The following is a 19,934-nucleotide window of genomic DNA, read 5'->3' as shown; positions in this document are numbered from 1 at the left end:
CTCACAACCTAGTATCTTTCTTTGCAGCTTTAAATTTCCATACTTCTACTGTCAAGGATGTTTGTGTTTCTTTTCCTTTTTTCATATCTTTTTTTAATGACTGCTTCCATTGTTAAGTCATACTACAACTACTTAAAGAAAATCAAGACAACTTTGATACATTTTTCTCCAGATAGTGTCGCAAGCTAATAGGAGACCTCTAAGCTGTTAATAACTACCAAGATTGCTACTGCTCCAGTTTGTGGAAAAAACAAAGAATTATTTTTGTTGTTGCATTCAGTACTCAGGAAGGGGATACAGGACCAGATGAAAACAGGATAACACGACGGACAGAAATGTTCAGGGAGAGAAGCATAGCAGCAGTGAAACCTGTTCTCAGGTGGAGAGGATTATGTTCCTCACCTACTAAGGGAAATGGTGAGGTTCAGAAAGAAAGAAACTGTATGTTCAATAAAGTCATGTTAAAACAACAAAATGAGAAACCCAGACTTACTGTTACTCGGTTTGGGATGCAGAGGAATAGGGGATTTAGAGAAGGAAGGACAGAGGCAGTAGGTGCTGACTGCAATAGCCCATTCAGAGACAGGACTGATCTGCGATGTCCTATAGGTCATAACTTGTTTACATTTTTACTAATGATTTTTGGCACAAGAATTGGAACTGGAATATTTAAGGAGATGGGAGTGATGATACAGCATGAGTTTCAGTAACCTAACTTGGTAAGATTATGCTTTTGAGAACCAGCAGCCAGAATCTTTGTTACCACCTGGAAATACATCAAAGGCGATGTAGGAGAAATGAAACGTGAGGGTGTGCCAGTTACAAGATGATCAGACTATGGGTGGGGCACAACTGTGGAGAAGCTCTTCAGCTATGTCACGGCCATTGTCAGCAGAGAGGAAAGAGACTCTCAGAGTCACAAGTAACGTATTGAGGCCTGCTTTGAAACACTGTGTGCAGCGCTGGCCACGTGCAATATTGGAACAAGGCCTGGTGTGACAAATAATAATAATCTTGGCAGGTGCAGCACAGCCAAAAGGGGCCGAGGTGCAATGACAGTGTCCTCTACAAAGTCATCAGGATGGAAAACCAGCTGGGATTCAGAGGAGCTAAGCTGGATGACACGCAGTGCTGGCACATGAACAAGGGATCTTCAATACATTGAGGGTGGAAATTAGCAGCTTTCTAGCAACTGCAAGTCATCTTTTTGGAAGAGCCTAAGAAGCTTGAACAACAGCAAGATGAAGTTTTATAGTTTATGGAAGACAGCATACAAGATGATGGGAAAGGGGTGGTTTCAGTGACTGAGGGGTGCCCTCTTCATCTACTTTCCTGTGCCATTTTGGTTGGAAAAAAAGAGATGTGATTTGTCATAATCAGGTCTTCCTTGTAGAGCTGTGTCAGACAACTTTTTGGGATTGAGTTTAATCACTCTTACAAGTAAAAACGCACACAAAACAGAGAGAAAAATAAAGAAAAAAATCCTGACCTCCTGTTGCAGCTATCATACTCTGTGGTTTTGGTGTTCTGGATATGCTGATAATTAAACTCACACTTCAGTCTGCTGCAGTTTAAAATGGAGTCAGTAACGGAAGACTTCTGTTTCAATAAAAGAGAATACTCAGCTGCCTGTCTTAACACTAGAGGCATCCAAGGAGTGGAAAACCATTCTTACTCAGGGCTATAGAGAAATCTCATTTTCTTGATGGTTCTTGATTCTTAGTTACAGTAATTCTTGTGCTCATTGAAAGCTTTCAAAAGTCATTGAAATGGACAGAAAATATTCTTTTTTTCCCCTGCTATCAGGAACACTGGTGGCCTTCGAAAATCTTCCAAAAGCTCAGCCAATTTCAGTGTTGCTGTAATCTAAGCCTCATTCTCCATCTACACTTTGAGAAAATAGGCACTGAGAATAGCTAAAATAAGGGAGAGATCTTGCTTTAGTCTCGTTTCACTTGATGGATGTGCCAAAAGCTGTTTTGGAAATTAAAAGAAAGCTCAGACAAGGAAATTTCGTCAGTTTACTAGTGCAGATGAGCTTAACAGCCTGTAACTGGATGTAAGGACTCCTTGCACAATTTTCTCTAGAAATAGGACTTATGGGCTCATAGTGTCTCTATATGTCAGTGTCAGTCCATTTTAATGTTTTAATCCCCTTGTCGAGTACAAAGAAACATGGTAGAGAAGCAGCAACGCTGCATGACTTGAGGAGACAGGTGGCTGAGTAAAGTGGGGAGGACCTATGAAAGGCTGGAAGCAGTAAAGCAAACTTCTGTCTCATTAGACCTTAAGAATCTAAGAGACTTCATAAATGCCTCCATGGCAGGGGAAGCAAGAGGTCCAGCCAACTCAAGAAACGAAACTGTAGAAAGCCTAGATAGTTTTGTTCTTCTGCTTGGCAAGTCACCATTTTCCTGGCCCGGCTGCAGTGAGCAGGTGCAGACACAGGGACAAAACCCAGGGAGCTTCCTTGCCCAGGTAACATGCTCAGGAATGTCCACACTGACAAAACACCCACCTTCTGGGTCTTGGTCCCAGACATTTACATGTATTTTGATTTGTCACCATGTTCCCTCTGGAAGTGAAGCAGGTAACTCAAATGCTGTGATGCAGAGAATCTGTTTCAGGGACCAGCTTCCATTGTGTGACACTGCACCAGGCTTGGCTCCCTGCGACCATCCAGGCAGGCTGAGTTCCCTCTGCTACCCCATGGTCCTTCCCAAGGCATGCAACAACTGACTCTCAGCTTCACCCCACAGAAAACACAGCACTTGGCCCTTGCTAAAGCAACCTGGGAAAACCCCCACAGCAATGGTCTTGGAGCTCTAGTGGATTTGGGGCATGGAGGAGAGCGGGCCAAGGTACGACGCAGAATGACTCTGGCCCATGCAGAAGCAGCTAGCCCTTCCCCACAGGGGAGGACGCGGGAACATCTGCCTGGCAGGCTGTTAATTGGTGATGAAGCTATCAAAGCAAGAAGTTCTAGCTACAGGGTATTGGAAGAGATTGATCCTGAAAATATAAGCTCTTGAAAACCTCTTTGAGAATTTACTGATGCCACAGCTTGAGGATGCTGATTCATTACCTTAGGTGACTAAAGACAGCTAAGTTACTGTTTCTTCCCCCCTCAAAAACACTTTTGCTTTTAATAAGTTGCACCTGAGACCTTCTTTCCTGTGCCTGCACAGTAACAAGCAGCGTTTCCTGACCTCTCTGCAGCCACTGATACATCTTATTAATGACCCTTGTATAGGTTTAGCTTTTCCCTTGGTGATGGCCTGGCTATTCAGCATCAGATTTGACAAAGTGCACACTTCAGTTAGCAAATGGGCAAACAGCCTGCACTCTTAATGCTTGCTAGCCTTTCTCATTTTCTTCTTTCCTAAGCTAAACAGTTGAACAGCACCTGAGCATTAAGATAAACAGCTTTATGATGCTAGCTTGGTACAGCATAGCATTTGCCAGCAGTGAAAAGCAACACATAAAGACCTCTCTCCTGGAAACAAGTATTCGTGGTAAGAAGTGTCAGAGAAGAAGCTGTTTTCTAAAACAAGAAGTGCTTACATTACACATTGGTATTTTTTAACATAAAGCATGTGGTGTTTAGCTATTAATAAATATCTAGGCTTAAAGTAAATTAAAGACAGTGTTACTGAGCATCTGGCACCTGCAGGTGAATCTTGAAGTTAGTTAATTTTAAAATGAAGAATTGGGCTCAGAGAAAGGAGACATGTGGGACAAGAAGGCTATGAACATAAAAAACCCCACCAAACTTGGTTAGGATTTCTTGCTTAGGAAGGTTATTTCAGTAAATTTATATGACATGGAAGAATGTAACTACATTTCCTACTTCTGTATTGTAATTGTTTATCACTGCTATTCATAGGGACCCAGGAAAAGAGGACTTCTGCACCATGAGAAACTCTCAGTAGGACAAAGACCGTGTGACTAAAGAAAGCCCTATAGCACTAGGCAGATCAGGCAAACAAGGAGGGCTGGAGGGGGCTGAAGTCATCACTTGCATGGTGGGCACAAACATACTAATGTCATGGAGAGGGAGTAGCTAAGCAGGAAAAGGGGCAATCCTGTTCCTGGCAGCTGTGGGGTCACCCCAGTGACCAAGATGCAAATGTGGTTGTTGCACATGTTCTGGTTGGGACATTTATATCATGCCCCTTTGCTCCCACTGCTCTGTGGATTCTTTGGCACCTGCTTTAGGGGTCAGCTTACACCACAAAGGGCTTTCTTGGTGGGGGCACTGACAGAATCTGTTTGCTGTTTCCAGGTTCTCATTAAACCTGCAAGAACCTATTATCACCAGAACCCTTGTTCACTGTCTCTGCAGAAATGAGCTAAGGCTGTCAGAAAGAGCAGGAGAGAGAGACTGTCAAACAAAGCATGGCTGCACAAGCTTTTTCCTTAGGAAGTAGAGTAGGAAAGGAAATGGCATTAAAGGAGACGGTAAGATAAAGGGGCAAAATTAGAGGGAGGAGGGATTTTGTCCAGTTTTTGTGTGTAAAGCAAAGCTGCTGCTTCAGCTGTGCCTTGATTTGGCTCCTCTCAGTGCCTGCCCTGAAGGCTAGATGGCTGGCATTACTCTAGCTGGTAGAATCTGCAGATGTTGGTGGGGTTTCAGACATTTATAGCACCAGAATCAGTCCATTTACTTAAGTGGTTTTGGAATTTTTCCTTGAAGACTTATTCTTTTTCATTCGTGTTTTATCCAGCCCATTTAGACGGGATGAAAAACTAACATTGGGTCAGAGCATCCTGAGGTCTGTTCTTACCAGCAGCACACGTGGGGATCAGGCTCAGCGATCCCAGCCAATATTTGCAGCTCTCAGAGAACTTGCTGGAATGGGAGCACAAATGCAGTTCTAAAGCCGGGCTTTCTTAAGCAGGAATGACTGTTTACATCTCTGTACAAACCCTGTGTACAGAAAAGGGGACAGTGATATCGCTACTAAGCCGTATAAGCTTTGAATGCAGGGCTCTGGGGGAAACTAACAAGCAGCCTCAATTAGTTCTTGCTCTGCAGCTTTGCTTCCCCTTTGAAAGCAAGTAATTTCATACTGCAGCAAGGAGCAACTCTGCTGTCTACAGAAACAAAACAGACTTCGACTTCCTACAGCTCATCACCTCAGGGGTTATCAAGGGTTATCTTCTTCAGTGATCCCTGGCTGCCTCAATCTCAAATCCCATAAGCTCTGCAAGCATGGTCACCAAAGTATCTAAACCTCTGTGTGTGTGTGCGCACGTGCATGTGTGTGTGTAAAGACAGACTATCAATTATTTGATGTGGATAAAGCTATTCAATTATTTTTTAATATATTTTTGCTATTTAATTCTCCTGTATGTGCAGAAATTCCTATTCGGTCTTGGATTTGAGAAGCAGGGTTTACAATGACAGTGCTTCTGCATTGTCTTTTGCCTCAGCAACTACAAGTCTCTGGAGGCTTTGCAGTGCACCAGAATGGAGGAGGGAGATTCACACTTCAGTAGACAGTCTTTGATAACCTTTTCTGATGTTTTACCATGGCTTAAAAACAGCAGAGACCTGACATACATTCAAATTGCCAGGTACTGAAGAATGGAGAAGTGATAGGAGAGAAAAAATTACTACATGTCCTTCTCAATTTCTAACTACATAGTAGTGTTTTCAAAGTGTCAGATCACCTTGGAAAGTTTTTGGTTTTTTATTACAGTTTCACTTATCTGATACGCTACACACCCTTTATATGTAAAAACAGTGGCTTTTATTTACACCAGTCAATTTTGCCACTGCCCTGCTCCTCTTGTATGTTCCCCAGTGCAGTACTGAATGTATTAGGGACAGGTTTAAGAAGTATTACTCTGATTACAGAAAAAGGATGCTTGTTTAAGCCACCAGCATGAGATGTTCACATACCTGACCTTGTCAAGTTTGGAAAAAATATGCAGGTTTCACATAAACACAGACAGACACTCACATGGAAAATCTTGCTGAATTAGAACCAGAGAAGGATAATACCTGAGGCAGTTCAAACAGAAAGGTGGTAAGCTGAAGATCCCCAGAAGTTGTTAATAGTAGGTAGAGAGACCTGAGAGCAAGACTACAAGGGAACCAGTCAAAATAAGGTTAAGTAAAAAAAGGGGAAAAAAGAAGATGAAACTGAGGAAACTGGCTGCATATTGGCTGTATTTGAAACTAGAGGAGAGAAGAAGATTGTGCCTTTTTCCAGTCAAAATGTGAAACATAAGTGAAAGAATCAGGTGAAAAGGAGCTGGGGAAGCAGACATGCTGGGTACTAACAGGTGCAACATTTCATTAAGTGCTGGCAGAGGACACAGAGACTGTTGGAAGGTGGTGTGCCCCTCCCTCATGGGACACACCGACTTTTTGTCTTATCTGCTTTTTAACTGTTGCCCTGGTAAAGAAAAGCCTTGATGGATGCCAGAGAGATCAACAACATCACCTGGCTGCTTTAAGTGTTAGTTGCAAAGAACTTCACCAAAATGCATTCCTACTGGTTTAATGGAACCAGTGGTAGGCCTGGTGAAGACAAGGCTTGGTTTCTGTCTGCCGACCTCTCAGCAGGTTTGGGGCAATGCCTCTAGTGAGGGCTGGGAACAGCGCCTTAAATTTCCTTCTCTTCCTCAAGACAGGGAGATGTAAGTTTGCTTGAGTGGCTCTTCACAACGGCGGCAGTAGCAACATGTTGCTCTGGCAGAGAAAGATGCAGATTCATCTCCCAGGTGGAGGAGCTGCACTGTGCTCTAAAACGCTTGCTGGCTCTGATGAAATGACAACCTTCTGAGTGGCATGAATTGCACGTTGCTGCACAACCTTTCCTGACACTCTGACATAAACATTTAACCTTAGGCAGTGCCTCTTGGCATAAATGGGTGCACACAGCACTGGTCGTGTGCTTAAAAACTGGGGACCACACAATCATTCCCTCCAAATTCTCATGAAATGACCAACTCTCACAGGGCACAAATCTGCTATGCACTTCTAATATGTCCACAGAAATGCACAGCAGCAATTGTGAGTATATTATGCTATAATATACTCATAGACTCATAGATAATTACTGTCAGATCTAAAGTCTTGTGCAGCACTCAGATTTTTTTCCTAGGTATTTGATGCCTGTAGTGAAGTGAAATAATGAACTTGAAAGCACATGGCTGCAAGAATTTGCCAAATGGTGATGGGGGCAAAATTATGATGCAGCTCAGAAAATGCCCAGAGATAGATCCTGGGAAGTGAGAACCACATGCCAGCTAGTGTATTTATGTCTGTGGACAGAAATCATCCTTCTGCATGAACACAGAAATTATGATCTTAGGTGGGAATTTGAAGGTATGAACTACGGAGAAAGTTGCAGTGTTTTGAGAATTTTCACCTTATTCCTGAAAAGGAAAGTGCTGAATATTTTCCCAGAAAATAAAAGGGAGAAATTTCTTAGTTGCTGTTTTGTGATTTATAAACACTGCCTACGTTAGGGTGCTTTATATTTGTGTTATGTTTTAGCCCCGGCCAGCAATTAAACACCACGCAGCCACTTCCTTGCCCCAGTGGGATGGGGGAGAGAATCAGAAGAGTGAAAGTGAGAAAACTCATGGGCTGAGATAAAGACAGTTTAATAAGTAAAGCAAAAGCCACACGCATAAGCAAAGCAAAACAAGGAATTCATTCACCACTACCCATGGGCAGGCAGGTGTTCAGCCATCTCCAGGAAAGCAGGGCTCCATCAGGCCTAACGGTTACTTGGGAAGACAAACACCATCACTCTGAACGCTGCCACCTCACCCCAAACCCCATTCTTCCTCTTCTCCAAACACCTTAGATGCTGAGCATGACGTCATATGTTAAGGAATATCCCTTTGGTCAGTTGGGGTCAGCTGTCCTGGCTGTGTCCCCTCCCAACTTCTTGTGCACCCCCAGCCTGCTCACTGGTGGGGTGGTGTGAGAAGCAGAAGAGGCCTTGGCTCTGTGTAAGCACTGCTCAGCAGTAACAAAAACATCTCTATATAACAAAAACATCTCTGTATCATCAACACTGTTTCCAGCACGAATCTAAAACACAGCCTCATACTAGCTACTATGAAGAAAATTAACTCTATGTCAGCTGAAACCAGGACAATTTGTTAATGGAGTTACTCTTTCTTATTTTCTGCTTGGACAGACTCACTCACTAGTTCAAGGTTTAAAGGAAAGTAGAAAGTGCACATATAAAGTAACAAACAGAGCTTTTCTGGACATACAAATACTGTAACTTTGAGATGTGTTACCTAAAGACATTTTAGAGCTTGAAGCACACATAAAATGGCCTGCAGTAAAAACCTGAAGTTTCATTTTGCCCTTTCCTAGTGATTTAAATCCTTGCACATTTTCATTGCACAATTTCATTGCACTGTCCACAGTCAGCTGCAATTAATTACCAAATACTAACTTTTGTGAGCCTTAAAAGCCTCGCTTCTGGAAAGAAACAACCAAACTCTATCTACAAAAATGCAATTTCTTTTTTACACAATGGCTTTGCATCTTCTTACGAAATGGAGATGGTAAAAGCAGTCTGAGTAGAAGCAGGAGGTGGCTGAGAGGGACCACAAAAAGCACTTACTTGTGGCCTTAACATAGCACTGTGCTCAGGGATGTATTACCCAATCCCCCATGTAAGCAGCATGAGCTCACTGGGCATGGGGTCCTTGATTTCTTCTCTGTATTTGGAGGCCTCAGAAAGACTTGAAGGGATATGAAGTCATATGAAGCTTTTATCCCAAACCCATTCACACATGCTTTTCACATCAAAGCAGCTTTGCCCAGTGACGGCTGTTGCAAAGCCCAGTATGAACAGCTGGTCAGTAAAAGCTGGCAGTAAAAGCACAAATCGACCTGCCTAAGTGGGAAAACACTCTTGAAAGCATGGTACAAGGCATTTGGCCTGTCTTTACACAAAAACACATCTTACTTTGTGTCAAGGAAAATGGCCCAGCAGGAAAACTGCTCTGGAGCCCAGTTATATGGTGCTTGTAGAGCCACATCAACACATACGTAGGTGTGGGAGGATGGCTATAAACAGGTTAGATGCCACGTCAGCATCAAGCTGTTGCAGCTTGTAACAGACCACAATGGGCTAAGCCCAGAATGGTGACTAGCACCAGCAGTCCGTGGCTGGTGGGGGACACTGTACTTGTCAGATTAAGGAAAACATGCTGCCCACAGGTAAAGCTAGGTCATTATGTATGCTGCGAAAAAACCATACCATGTATTTCTAGCAAAGAGGTGGAACATCTGAGAAGCAGTTTTGTTTGAGGGAATGAAATTCTGAGTTTTGAGGCTATCTTCCTGTATCAATGGGCATAGTGAGACCAGTATCACTCGGCTTCACTTTGCAGAACAACTTTTGTTTCCTTTTCCAGAAAAATAAAGCCTTTTAAAACCTCATTTCTCCTCCTTCATTTGCCGTGATCCACCTGCTACAGTCTATTACCTTTCCAATGGAAAGGAAGGGTTAAAAGACTGCTACTATTCAGCATCATTAAAAAGGGAAAATAGATTCTGCTCTTCAAACACCTGCAACAGTCACTGACTCAAGTTTCCCTCCTCACCTGCCATGCACCCTTCGTTGCAGCTTTACATAAAATCTCGCTGTTGTTACACCTCAGGCTTCAAACCTGTGTTTTAGAGGAAGCAGCTCACAGCAATGCTAGTTTCCGGAGTAAACATCAGCTCTCAACACAGGTTACTCTTGGGAAGCTGAGGCCCTGACATCTCGCCACTTCTTCCTCAGCATCACAGCTCCGAGGCGGGGCGGCCTGGCCTCACCTCACCGCCGCAGGGCCGCGGAAGGCCGCAGGGCCCGGCAGCTCACCAGGACGGCTCACCGGCCCGACACAGCCTGCTGATGCAATCTCTGAATGCTACGGCCTTTCGCCACCTGCCCGAGCGCCGGAGGACGCGGGGCTCGGCCGAGCCCTCGGACAAAGCAGGGACTACCATGCACCTCACTTTCCCACCCGCCCCGCCCCCGGCTCACCATGGGTGAGAGTGCCGGAATCTACTTCCGGTTTGGGGGTCACACCTCTCGTGGAGAGGTTGGGTGGCCGCTAGCCAATAGTAGACCTCGGTGGAGACTTACTGTGGCTGCTGGTTGGTCGGCAGATGGGCAGGGGTGGGGAGAGAGGGAAGGGGCGGGGCGCCGCAGGTGCTGCCTCGGAGAGCCGGAGGAGTGGGGCCTGGCAGAGGTCGGCGCCGCAGTGGGAGGATGCGGCTGCGCTCGGGTGTCTTCGCCTCCTCCTGCCTCCTGGTGGAGGCCCTGGGGGTCGCGCTGTTCCTCCGCGGCTTCTTCCCGGTGCCCGTCAGGTCCCTGCCCCGCAGAGAGTCCCGCGGCGACCCTCCCGCCGAACCGGCCCCGCCCGGCCCAGGTAACCCGAGCAGCCCGCCCCTCCCTGGTCGCCGTGGCAACCCTCCCCCGCGGCCCAGCACTGGCGGCTCCCGGTCACCAGGGCAACCGCACTCCCACCCCCGCCCGCTGCCCCGGGCAACGGTTGCCGCGGTAACCTCCCGACCCGGCCCGGCCTTGCTGGCCACGGCTGTGCCCCGCTCTTCGGCCAGAGCCGGCAGGGAGAGGGCCGGGACGGCGGAGCCCCTCGGAGCTGGGCGCCTTGCCCCTCACCATTGCGTCTGCTGCCGCCGGTTTGTGTTGTGTCTCTTGGGTTGTGAGATTGCAGAGGCAGGAGCAGCCGGTGCGAGCCCTGTGCCGTGAGGCCCCTCCGTGCTGCAGGACGGCTTTCTGTAGCGCCATTGTGTTTCCAGACCTGTTTCCGAAATAGTTTAGAACTTAACTAATTTTGTGTGTAGTTATCGATCACTGCCAGCAGTGTCTGCTCACGGTCACAAAAGACCTGATGCATCATCTGTCACATTTTTGGGGGTATGCTTTTATGTTGTTTTATTCCCCTTTCCCTATCTCTGATGCAGCCATACTCTTTCATGATAAGTTGTTTGCATTAAATAACTCCATTTCAGTTATATTACTTCACATGCTTGCTCTGTTAACTTACTGGTTCTGATGTGCTGGAGAATCATTGTTTTTGTGATGCTCACAGTGCTGGGTGAGAGTCTGAATGCCACTTTAGTGAGACTAACACTTAAGTGGTGAGGAAATCAACTGCAGTTGATTCACAGTCCAGTCAGGTTGCAAAATACACAATGTTACTGTCCATTACTCTTCCTCTGAAATCGTGGTCTCTACAGGTCCTGCTGTATCCCTTAGCTGAAATTGAAACCAAAGGTTTTGAGCAACTTTTTAATGAAGAGTTTGTAGAGGATGTGCTGATACGTAGCAGTCTTATATGTCCAGTCACAAGTTCTATTAAAAGTAATGTGAAGAAGAGGAATGTGTACTTGAAGGAGTGTTCTTCACCAGTGCTTGGAGCTTGTGGGGTGAAACTTCAGGTTCAGTGGACAGCTAAATTGAGTAGTATTTTGCTCATACAAAGCTCTTACTCAGGACATCTAGTGGTTAACTTGGTGGAACAGGACTGTAACTGCCCAACTGGGTCTTTAGCTGCTTGTTATTGATGATTTTTCCAAAGTATATGATGTCATGCATGTTGGGACAGGCTTACTTAAATTGCAAGAAACAGTGGAGGGAAGAGAAGGTTGTGTAATTTAGAGTGTGGTGTGCTGATATCAGTTAAGCAGGAAGGCTGAAAGAATCTAATCTGGTAACAGACCTGAGCGGATGCTACCAAATTGCAGGTTGCTTTTTAGGTGGAGATTACCAAGACTGTCAGAGATGTTTGATAGGCTGCTGTGAGTGAAATGTTGCATTCACATGTGATTAATAGCAGGAGATTAACATAGAGGGAGACTGTTGGGGTGGGAGGGAAATGTCAGACAGTTGGGTTTTGAAAAGACTGGTTTGAGTTGAAAAGTATAAATGTGTACCACAGGGCTCTACAAACAGTTTAAATTTAGGCATGTCACTAGTAATCCTAGGTATAGGTAGGCAAAAATGGAGTGACAGTTGAAGAATACTTCCTTTCTGTAGTTCTTGGGTTACAATTTACTCTCAGAGAGATCTCTTGGTCTGGATGGTAAGCTCTAAAGGCAGGGGATTGCTTACGAAACCGTGGTACAGGCTTTCAGCCTACTTTAGATGTATTCAGAAAAGAATATTTATTCGGGGCTTCTGTATTTCCTGAATGTTTCACTTTGTGAGCCCAGACCGCCATTGAATTAATGCTGTCTTGCCTGTGGGATGACTGATAAAATTGTGTAGCTGCTTGTATAATAGCGAATCCTTGCAGCACATCATTGTGGCAAGTTTTTGGTAGAACCTGTGGTTTTGTTCACTGCTTACAGAAGTTCAGCTTCATTTAAAGTAACTGTTTTCTAAATAACCATAGCAGGGATAAATAAGCATGCTGCATGCCAGAAGTTGCACAAGCTGTTGCTTTAGCTGTCTTACAATCAGTATTTTCAGATGGCTTGTAATCAACACCTAATTCCTTTGCACTTCGCAATACTTTGATTTACTGATGAATAACACTGTAGGAGGGATTTCTGAGTAGGGTCTGTTTGTGATCTGAACATTTTTGTTGTCCAGCAAGTTTTGTTTCCCTAAGCCAGTGAAGAGGAGTAAGTTATGAGAAAGACTTAACTAACAATACAGTACATCCAGTTGTGCCTTTTCGGTTTTCATTGGGAGCCAAAGCATGCCTGCTAAGTTGATAATTCAAGTCCTGGAAAAACAACATTATCATTTTAATCAGGGTTGCTGGCAGTTAGCATTTTGTTGCTGTTGAGATTTCCTTCTTCTCCCTGCTGTGCCCCCCTCCCCAATTTCCTTATCTGGAAAAATCACTAGCAGTAAGGGGTCTCTGAATGTCAGTTTATTGATGCTTATCTATGTAGCAAAAAATACAGTTTCAGAGGTGTTTTTCTGAGGCTCTTTTGTTAGACGTAACATCATCTGTGACCTTTCAAAATTGTCAACCACTTATTCAAAAACATTTTACCCTAAAGGAGTGTAAAACCCCTAAATTTATATAATGCATGTACTGAGAAGTTGATTCACCACAATGTGGTCTGAATAGCGATCTGTGGGTAGGATCCATTCTGCTTCCATTTTGTCCTTCTGTGTTTTTTCCTGGTAGAGATATGGGACCTGTAGAGGTTGGGCCAAAAACTGCTGCTGTGAAAGCTAAATGTCACTGTGTGGACCAAGCGCAATACAAATGAAGAGTTACTGTGGCCGGCATTAAGTCCATACAAGAGAAGGAGGTGGGCTTGAAGGCCTGACACTGTCCGCTCCCTGATGCACAACAGCATTTTGCTGTGCCTGCCCATGTAGCATGTTCAGGGGATTCTGGAATTGGATTTTGGCCCTGCAGCTGCCATCACCAAACTGTCCTGGCATTCAGTCTTCTACCTTGAAGGGCGCAAGTGTGCACAAATCTTTCCCTTCAAATTTCAGTGAAACTGTCTATTTCTTTGTAATTTTCCTGTTGTCTTATGGTGGGATTTAATTGAGAGGCATTGTTTGAGACATGTTCTGATGTGCAAAATTGGGTATTAGCACAGGTGAATGCTGCATCTTGTTTCTAACAAAAGTTGTCTGTCAGATATATGTAGTTCAGCTTTAGTAAATTAACCACAGAGAAGGCAGCAGCTATCCCTTCTTCTTCCTTTGAACATTCTCCATTTTGTAGCTTTTCTGTAGTTCTCCCAATTTCACATCATGCATTCCATTCACATTTTGTTTTCCTTCCTAGATGCTCTATTGGATTTTTTGTTGTTGTGCCATTCCTGTGCTGGATGACCTGAAAACTCAGCTTCCTCTGATTACTTCTCATGTTTGCTATTGTTTGCAACTTCTCGCTTCTGAATGTAAAGTTAAGGAAGAAGTTGGAAGCACTTATTTCTGTGGTGAAGTTGGCCTTTAACTTCTGTCTAGCCATTGTTAAAATTTGTTGATGACTTTTATATACCCTTTTTTTTGTTGTTTAGGAAAGATTTCTAACTGGACCAAAATTCCACCACCACTTTTCAAAAAAGTTGTCATTGTGCTGATAGATGCTTTGAGAGATGACTTTGTGTTTGGATCCAAAGGTAAACAGTTCATGCCATATACTACACAAGTTGTTGAAAAAGGGACATCCTACAGTTTCATTGCTGAAGCGAAGCCACCCACTGTGACTATGCCTCGAATTAAGGCAAGTGGTTTTTTTTCCACTTAGGGTTGTTTCATTTGAGAAAATTTTGAAGGCTGGGTTGTTTCATAAGCTCAGAGTTGGCATAAAGGACAGGTTTTCTGTGTTACTGCAATTTGTGGCTGAGACTCGCTTTGCTGTGGTAGTGCATGTGATAGAGTCCTGATTTTCCATGGCCCTGAGGTGCAGGAAAGGGCAGGTCAGGGATTGAAGGCTGAGTAAGAGGAAGAGGTGGCAGCTCCTACTTAAGTTACTTAGCCTTGTTTTATTGCTTTATTTGGTAGCTTTGTGGTGGGAAGGTCTGTGAGAATCACTTAGGGGCAGTTAAGGCCCTAGTGCAGGATTAAATGATCAACATAATCTTTTTAATTTGTAATCACAGGAAGGCAGTAGCCTCTCAGTTGTCAATTTTTCCAGTTGTCTTCTATCCAAGAACATTTTTGTTGGTATTTCTCTGTGTTATTGTAACTTCTGATAGGAAATCCAGTTTAGTGTAAATTTGTCATAGGGAAGTTTTTGCATAGCTTAAAAAGAAAATTGTGCCAAGTTCTAGGTAACTAAAAGATGAACTGTGGCTGTGTAATCAAAATATTTGATCATCAAGGCTTCTCAGTGGTGGATCCAAGTGACATTTCTTTCATGGAAGAAACTGAGTGAGCGAGCTTTGACAGGTCAGCCAGAAGGCTGGTGAGCGAGTGAGGGGGAAATAGCCTGGTAACTCTTGATAGGTAGACTTCATTGCATTTTCCAGAAGATTCTTAATCACTGTATTGAATGTGCTACCATTGCTATTGTTGTGTTAAGTCAGTTTACTTAGGTCTCCTAAACTGTCTTTTTGGTGATTTTATGATGAGTAAATAAAGCAAATTTCAACTGGCATACAAAGTTGTTTTGCTGTCCACTAATTAAGCAAATAGTATTTTTACCTTTCTGTAAAGCAGCTATTATCTCTGACATGACCTAGCACTATGTTGTGGCAGGTAGTGTGGCATGGCAGCTCATGTGTTCTTTTACTTTATTATGTTTTTTTATTGAAAGTGTAATTTCTCTACCCTCTGCTTCAGTGCTTCCTTTACGCTAATACTGTCTGCTGAGTACTGAAAGACATTTTAGTTTCTGTTAATATGTCTCTTTTCCTGTTTTATGTAGGCTTTGATGACAGGTAGCATACCTGGTTTCATTGATGTTATTGTGAACCTCAATTCTCCAGCTCTGTTGGATGACAATCTGATATGGCAGGCAAAAACAGCTGGGAAAAGAATAATCTTTTATGGTGATGACACTTGGGTTAAATTGTTTCCAAAGCATTTCATGGAATATGATGGAACAACATCCTTTTTCGTGTCAGACTTTACAGAGGTGAGAGACTTTACGTAATCCCAAGTTAAATAATGTGAGTATAAACACATAGTGGCAACTTCTAAGAATGAATTAATAAAACTGTCCTTGTTCTGAAATACAAACCTGGCAATTAAATAAAAATTGGATATGTGTTTTCAGTATTCTCAATGTGGAGTTAAGCATTTCAGTCCCTCATATGTATGCTGTGGAAAGTGTTTCGATGATATAGTAACAAACAGTGTGTTACCGTTTAACTTTCCTAAATGTATGATATTCTCACAAAACATGTTGCTGTAGGAAGTTAGACTACTTGCTTTGTTTAAAAATTCTGCTATCCATGTTTCCAGTTTGCTATCACATTTATGTTAGTATGTGCCATCTTTAAATGGCCTATTAATATGTAATCTTGGTCTCTTAGAGGCATGCTTTCTGTAGTGTATCGCTTTTGTGGTTGCAATGTGAGTAGTGTTTCAGTATGTTATCAAAGAGGGAGCATAAAAGGTAAATGAAGCAAATTAAGAAAATTCTTATTCTATGCACACTAAAAGAGTAAATGGTTCGGCAATTTTAGCTCATATTTTGAACCTTTATGATTTGTGAAAGCTTGGGCTTTTGACCTGCTGCTACTGACGTAAGTATTTTAGTATGTTTAAGGAAATTAGATAGGTCTAACATGTGAATTGGAAGACACGTCTAATTGGTTACTCTAATAAGACTTGCAGAAGTTTCAACATGGAGTGGAAAAATGCAAACATGCTGCTGCTTCTGCAATTGTATGGCTCTCATGCATATATGCTCTTTATGCAGTCTTTATACTTTCTGAATGTAGTCCGTTACACAGACAGCTTTTTATAATTTTTTAGTTAGTTATATCCAGAGTCAACAAAGCTGTGTTGCATGTGAAATTTGTAAAGGATTTGTAATATTCAGGGAGAAATATATGCAACTAAAAATAGCTTGTCAACCTAAGCAGGGGAACACGTGAGTTAGGCCCCAGATAGCACTTTTCAAATAGTTTTTCTTCCTTGCTATGTTGTCAGTTCTTTTTCTCACAGCAAGTACAATCTTTTTGTGTTTGCACAGTTGCAATAATCGAGTTGAAAAAGCAGGAGTGGGGTTTTTTCCCCCTGTGCTTCCAAGCACCAAGGAGTTTTTTCCCTGTACCTACTTCTTGTGAAATGACAAATTAGAAGTGTGAAGGATGAAAGTGACTGAAAATGTCTTGAAACAGTTTTCAAAAGTATCTGTGGAAGCATGGCAACCATTTTCTCTGTTTGTACGTAATCTGATGCCTCATAACCAGAAAAGAGTGAAATGGGGTGAAGAATCTGTCTAGTAAGATAGATTTTTTTTTTTTTGGACTGTCTGGCATTGAACTAATCAATCTGATTTTTCTTTTTTCTTTTTTCTTTTTTTTTTATTGTTAACACTGTGAGTAAGTGTAATTCTTATCAGCTTCTACAGATTTTTCATGGGTAGTGCAATCTAATTTTTCTATGTTTTTTACAAGAGGGAAATATTTTTACCTTTTAATTGTTTTCCTTTTATTTCTGAGGTTGATGATAACGTTACCAGGCATTTGGACAGAGTATTAAAGAGAGAAGACTGGGATCTCCTAATACTACATTACCTGGGGTTGGACCATATTGGACATATGACTGGGCCAAACAGCCCATTAGTGGGACCAAAACTTCGTGAAATGGATAACATTCTGAAGAAGATTCATATTTCTCTTCTTTCAAAGGTAACATAGCTCCTTTTTGGATCAATGTCTGTTAGTTGTGGACTAACTTCAGAATGCTTCCTTATTTGTGGGTGGTAGCTTGTTTATTCCTAGACCAAAGAGGGTATTCTTCTGTCTTTTACATTCCCTGGCCATTCCCCAGTTAACCATATAGCGTAGCATTTTTAAGGATTTACTGGCTGCCCTTAGTAACATCTGTTAACAGTCTCTTCTGAACAGCTGTGGGAAATAACTTCCTGTTGGTGTGCAGGAAGAGGAGAGGAATGCATGCCAAAATTCTCTTATCACTCATGAATTAAAACGGTGGTTGGTGTCCTTTCTAGTAATGAAATTCAGCAGAAGGAGTAATGGGCATGTATAGCCATGGCTTTGATTTCTGCAATTGTGAAGGCATAGCTAATTCTTAGATATCGAAAAGATTCAAATGGAAATAATGGTTATAAACAGTGTTTTTCTTATGCTAGATGTAGCACATAAATAACATTCTGTATTTCCAAATCTAAAAACAGATTCAGATTTGGTAATTTATCTAAGTAGTCTGGACATTGAAATACCAAGTCCTAATTCCAAGGGGCCTGAAGCTTTTTTCTTGTTTGCTTTTGGCAACTGCAATTCAGAATAGCTGCTCATAAAATTTCAGTAGTGTTTTTAGACTAATGGATACTATTGTATGAAAAGAGAGGTTAAATCCTGCTTGTGAAAGTTATAGTCTCATGAACGTTGCTGTAGTTTTGCTGCAGTTCATTAGTATGTTTTGCTTTTGCCAGCTATATGCAAGCTTTTATCTCAGCTTTAGAATACAGAAATAATGAAAGCACTTTAATTTTAGATATGACAGGTACTGGTAATAACTAGAGATGACAAAAAGCTGCATTGTTATGTAATGACAATATTTATTTTCTGCTGTCTTTGATTTGTTAGCTCAATATTGTTGGACAGGTCTCACTTATACTTCTGTTTCTTTTTGTTCAGAAGAACATCATTTGACACTAGTCATGTCAGATTTCTACCCCAAAAGCACTTGAGAGACTAGATACTATTAGAAAGAGGATTATCTTTTTATATTAAATTTCTATTATATTAATATTTACACTATTAATAATTTAGCATTTATATTAAGAACTCAGTGAAGCTGAAGAAATGGAGGAGGGAATACTTCTCAGTTAATGCTACTGCTCCTGGACTCCTGATTTTCTCCCCACAGTATGATGACCTTTATTTAATCCTTCAGTCAGTTTCTTGTGACTCTGTAAATGAGAGGATTTTTTTAAAGCTTTTTTGGGTTTTTTGCAACATACTGACAAGTATGTGAGATACGTATGTGTGCCTTAACTATTAAAAATGAATATTACTGCATAACACTTAGTTGCAGACATCTCTTGTAATCCACCCTAGGTGTTGTGAGTCAGTTTAAAAAATGGAATTTATTTTGAGAAATACTAATGTGTGAAAATGATAAAGATAGTGAAGCATTATATATACACATCTTGTTTGTACTGTAACTTAAATTTATTTCTGTGACTTGCAGGAAGAAGCTTCTCCGCCCAATTTGCTAGTTGTTTGTGGGGATCACGGAATGTCTGAAACAGGTAGTCATGGTGGTTCTTCAGAAGGAGAAGTGCACACACCGCTGCTGTTTATCAGCTCTGCTTTTGAAAAGAGAAGTGGTAAGAGTCAAAGAAACTTGACCTCTTCTAGAACACATTGCCATCTCTAATTTATATTGGCTCTAGAATTCTTCCCGAAAAGTGCTGTGATTTGTTCTACAGGTATCTGGCAAGAGCCGTTCTGCGTGAGCTACAACTCTGGTTTTAGCTACATTTTGCATCTATGTCATGGTGAAACCATGACTTAAGTTTTGTAACCACTGAGAGAATTGGGTATTTCTCAGATGATAACCTTTTGCACTTCCGTCCTACTTGAGTGTTGAGAGCTAATGAGATCTGTTGTCAGGATCCTGGGATGCTGGTAAATGGATAGAATTAGAAGTAAAATCCTATTTGAAGTGAGTTTTAAGTTTTGTCTTTCTTGGCCAGAATATTTCCCTGGCCTCCATTCTTGTCCCTCAGACAGCCAGGATAGGGGAATGAATGACAGTTTCTCATGCTGAGAGTAACAGGAAAGAGGAAGAATTGCTCTTGTGAAGGGATGAGAGGTGACCGCAGTGGAAAAATCACTATTGATTGCTAAGTGTTAAGGAAAGAATTTGGAGCCTGAGTATATTTGCTGTATTGGCTGGGCAGTTAGTTTTAAATCATTGATGTGAATTTGTTTCTGAAACTCATTTTCTACTTGTATAATACAGCTTAAGGTAAGAGTCAAGACGGGAATGGTGCGGTAGAGAATCTGTAATCTAATCTGTACAGTCTTGCTTAAACTCCTTGACTGAGTGAATCGGTGAAATGTAGTTATACCTGGAGTGAATATTTTCTCAAAATAATTCTTTCTTCTGCCTTTCATTCTGCCTCTTGCTCATTTCCATCTGATTTCCTTACTTTTAAAGCCTGTTTGGAGAAACTTGCCTTGTTTATCTTGCTGGAGGTTCTTGCAGCACAGTGGAAGCAGATTTATCTATTTGTCATTTATAAAGCTGTTATCCAGTTGCATTAGAAAGCATTGCTGGAGGAGTCATTGAACTCTTCAG

At 42.2% G+C, this 19,934-nt stretch overlaps 1 protein-coding gene across 1 annotated transcript in view; it reads left to right on the top strand.

Moving 5' to 3' along the window:
* Nucleotides 1-10,186: 10,186 nt before the first annotated feature.
* The window catches only part of PIGG (phosphatidylinositol glycan anchor biosynthesis class G), a 101,280-nt gene continuing 91,532 nt past the window's right edge, over nt 10,187-19,934 (top strand). Inside the window, exons 1-5 of the mRNA XM_054810491.1 lie at nt 10,187-10,410; nt 14,003-14,208; nt 15,355-15,564; nt 17,102-17,290; nt 18,819-18,957. Of these exons, the coding sequence (XP_054666466.1) occupies nt 10,251-10,410; nt 14,003-14,208; nt 15,355-15,564; nt 17,102-17,290; nt 18,819-18,957 (904 nt within the window). The 5' untranslated portion in view covers nt 10,187-10,250. The remainder of the gene's footprint in view (nt 10,411-14,002; nt 14,209-15,354; nt 15,565-17,101; nt 17,291-18,818; nt 18,958-19,934) is intronic.

This window comes from Grus americana, chromosome Z (genome assembly GCF_028858705.1).
Source record: "Grus americana isolate bGruAme1 chromosome Z, bGruAme1.mat, whole genome shotgun sequence".
In the NCBI taxonomy this organism is placed as follows: Eukaryota; Metazoa; Chordata; class Aves; order Gruiformes; family Gruidae; genus Grus; species Grus americana.
Note: the sequence above shows the minus strand (reverse complement) of the source record. Positions and strands in the feature narration are given on the sequence as shown.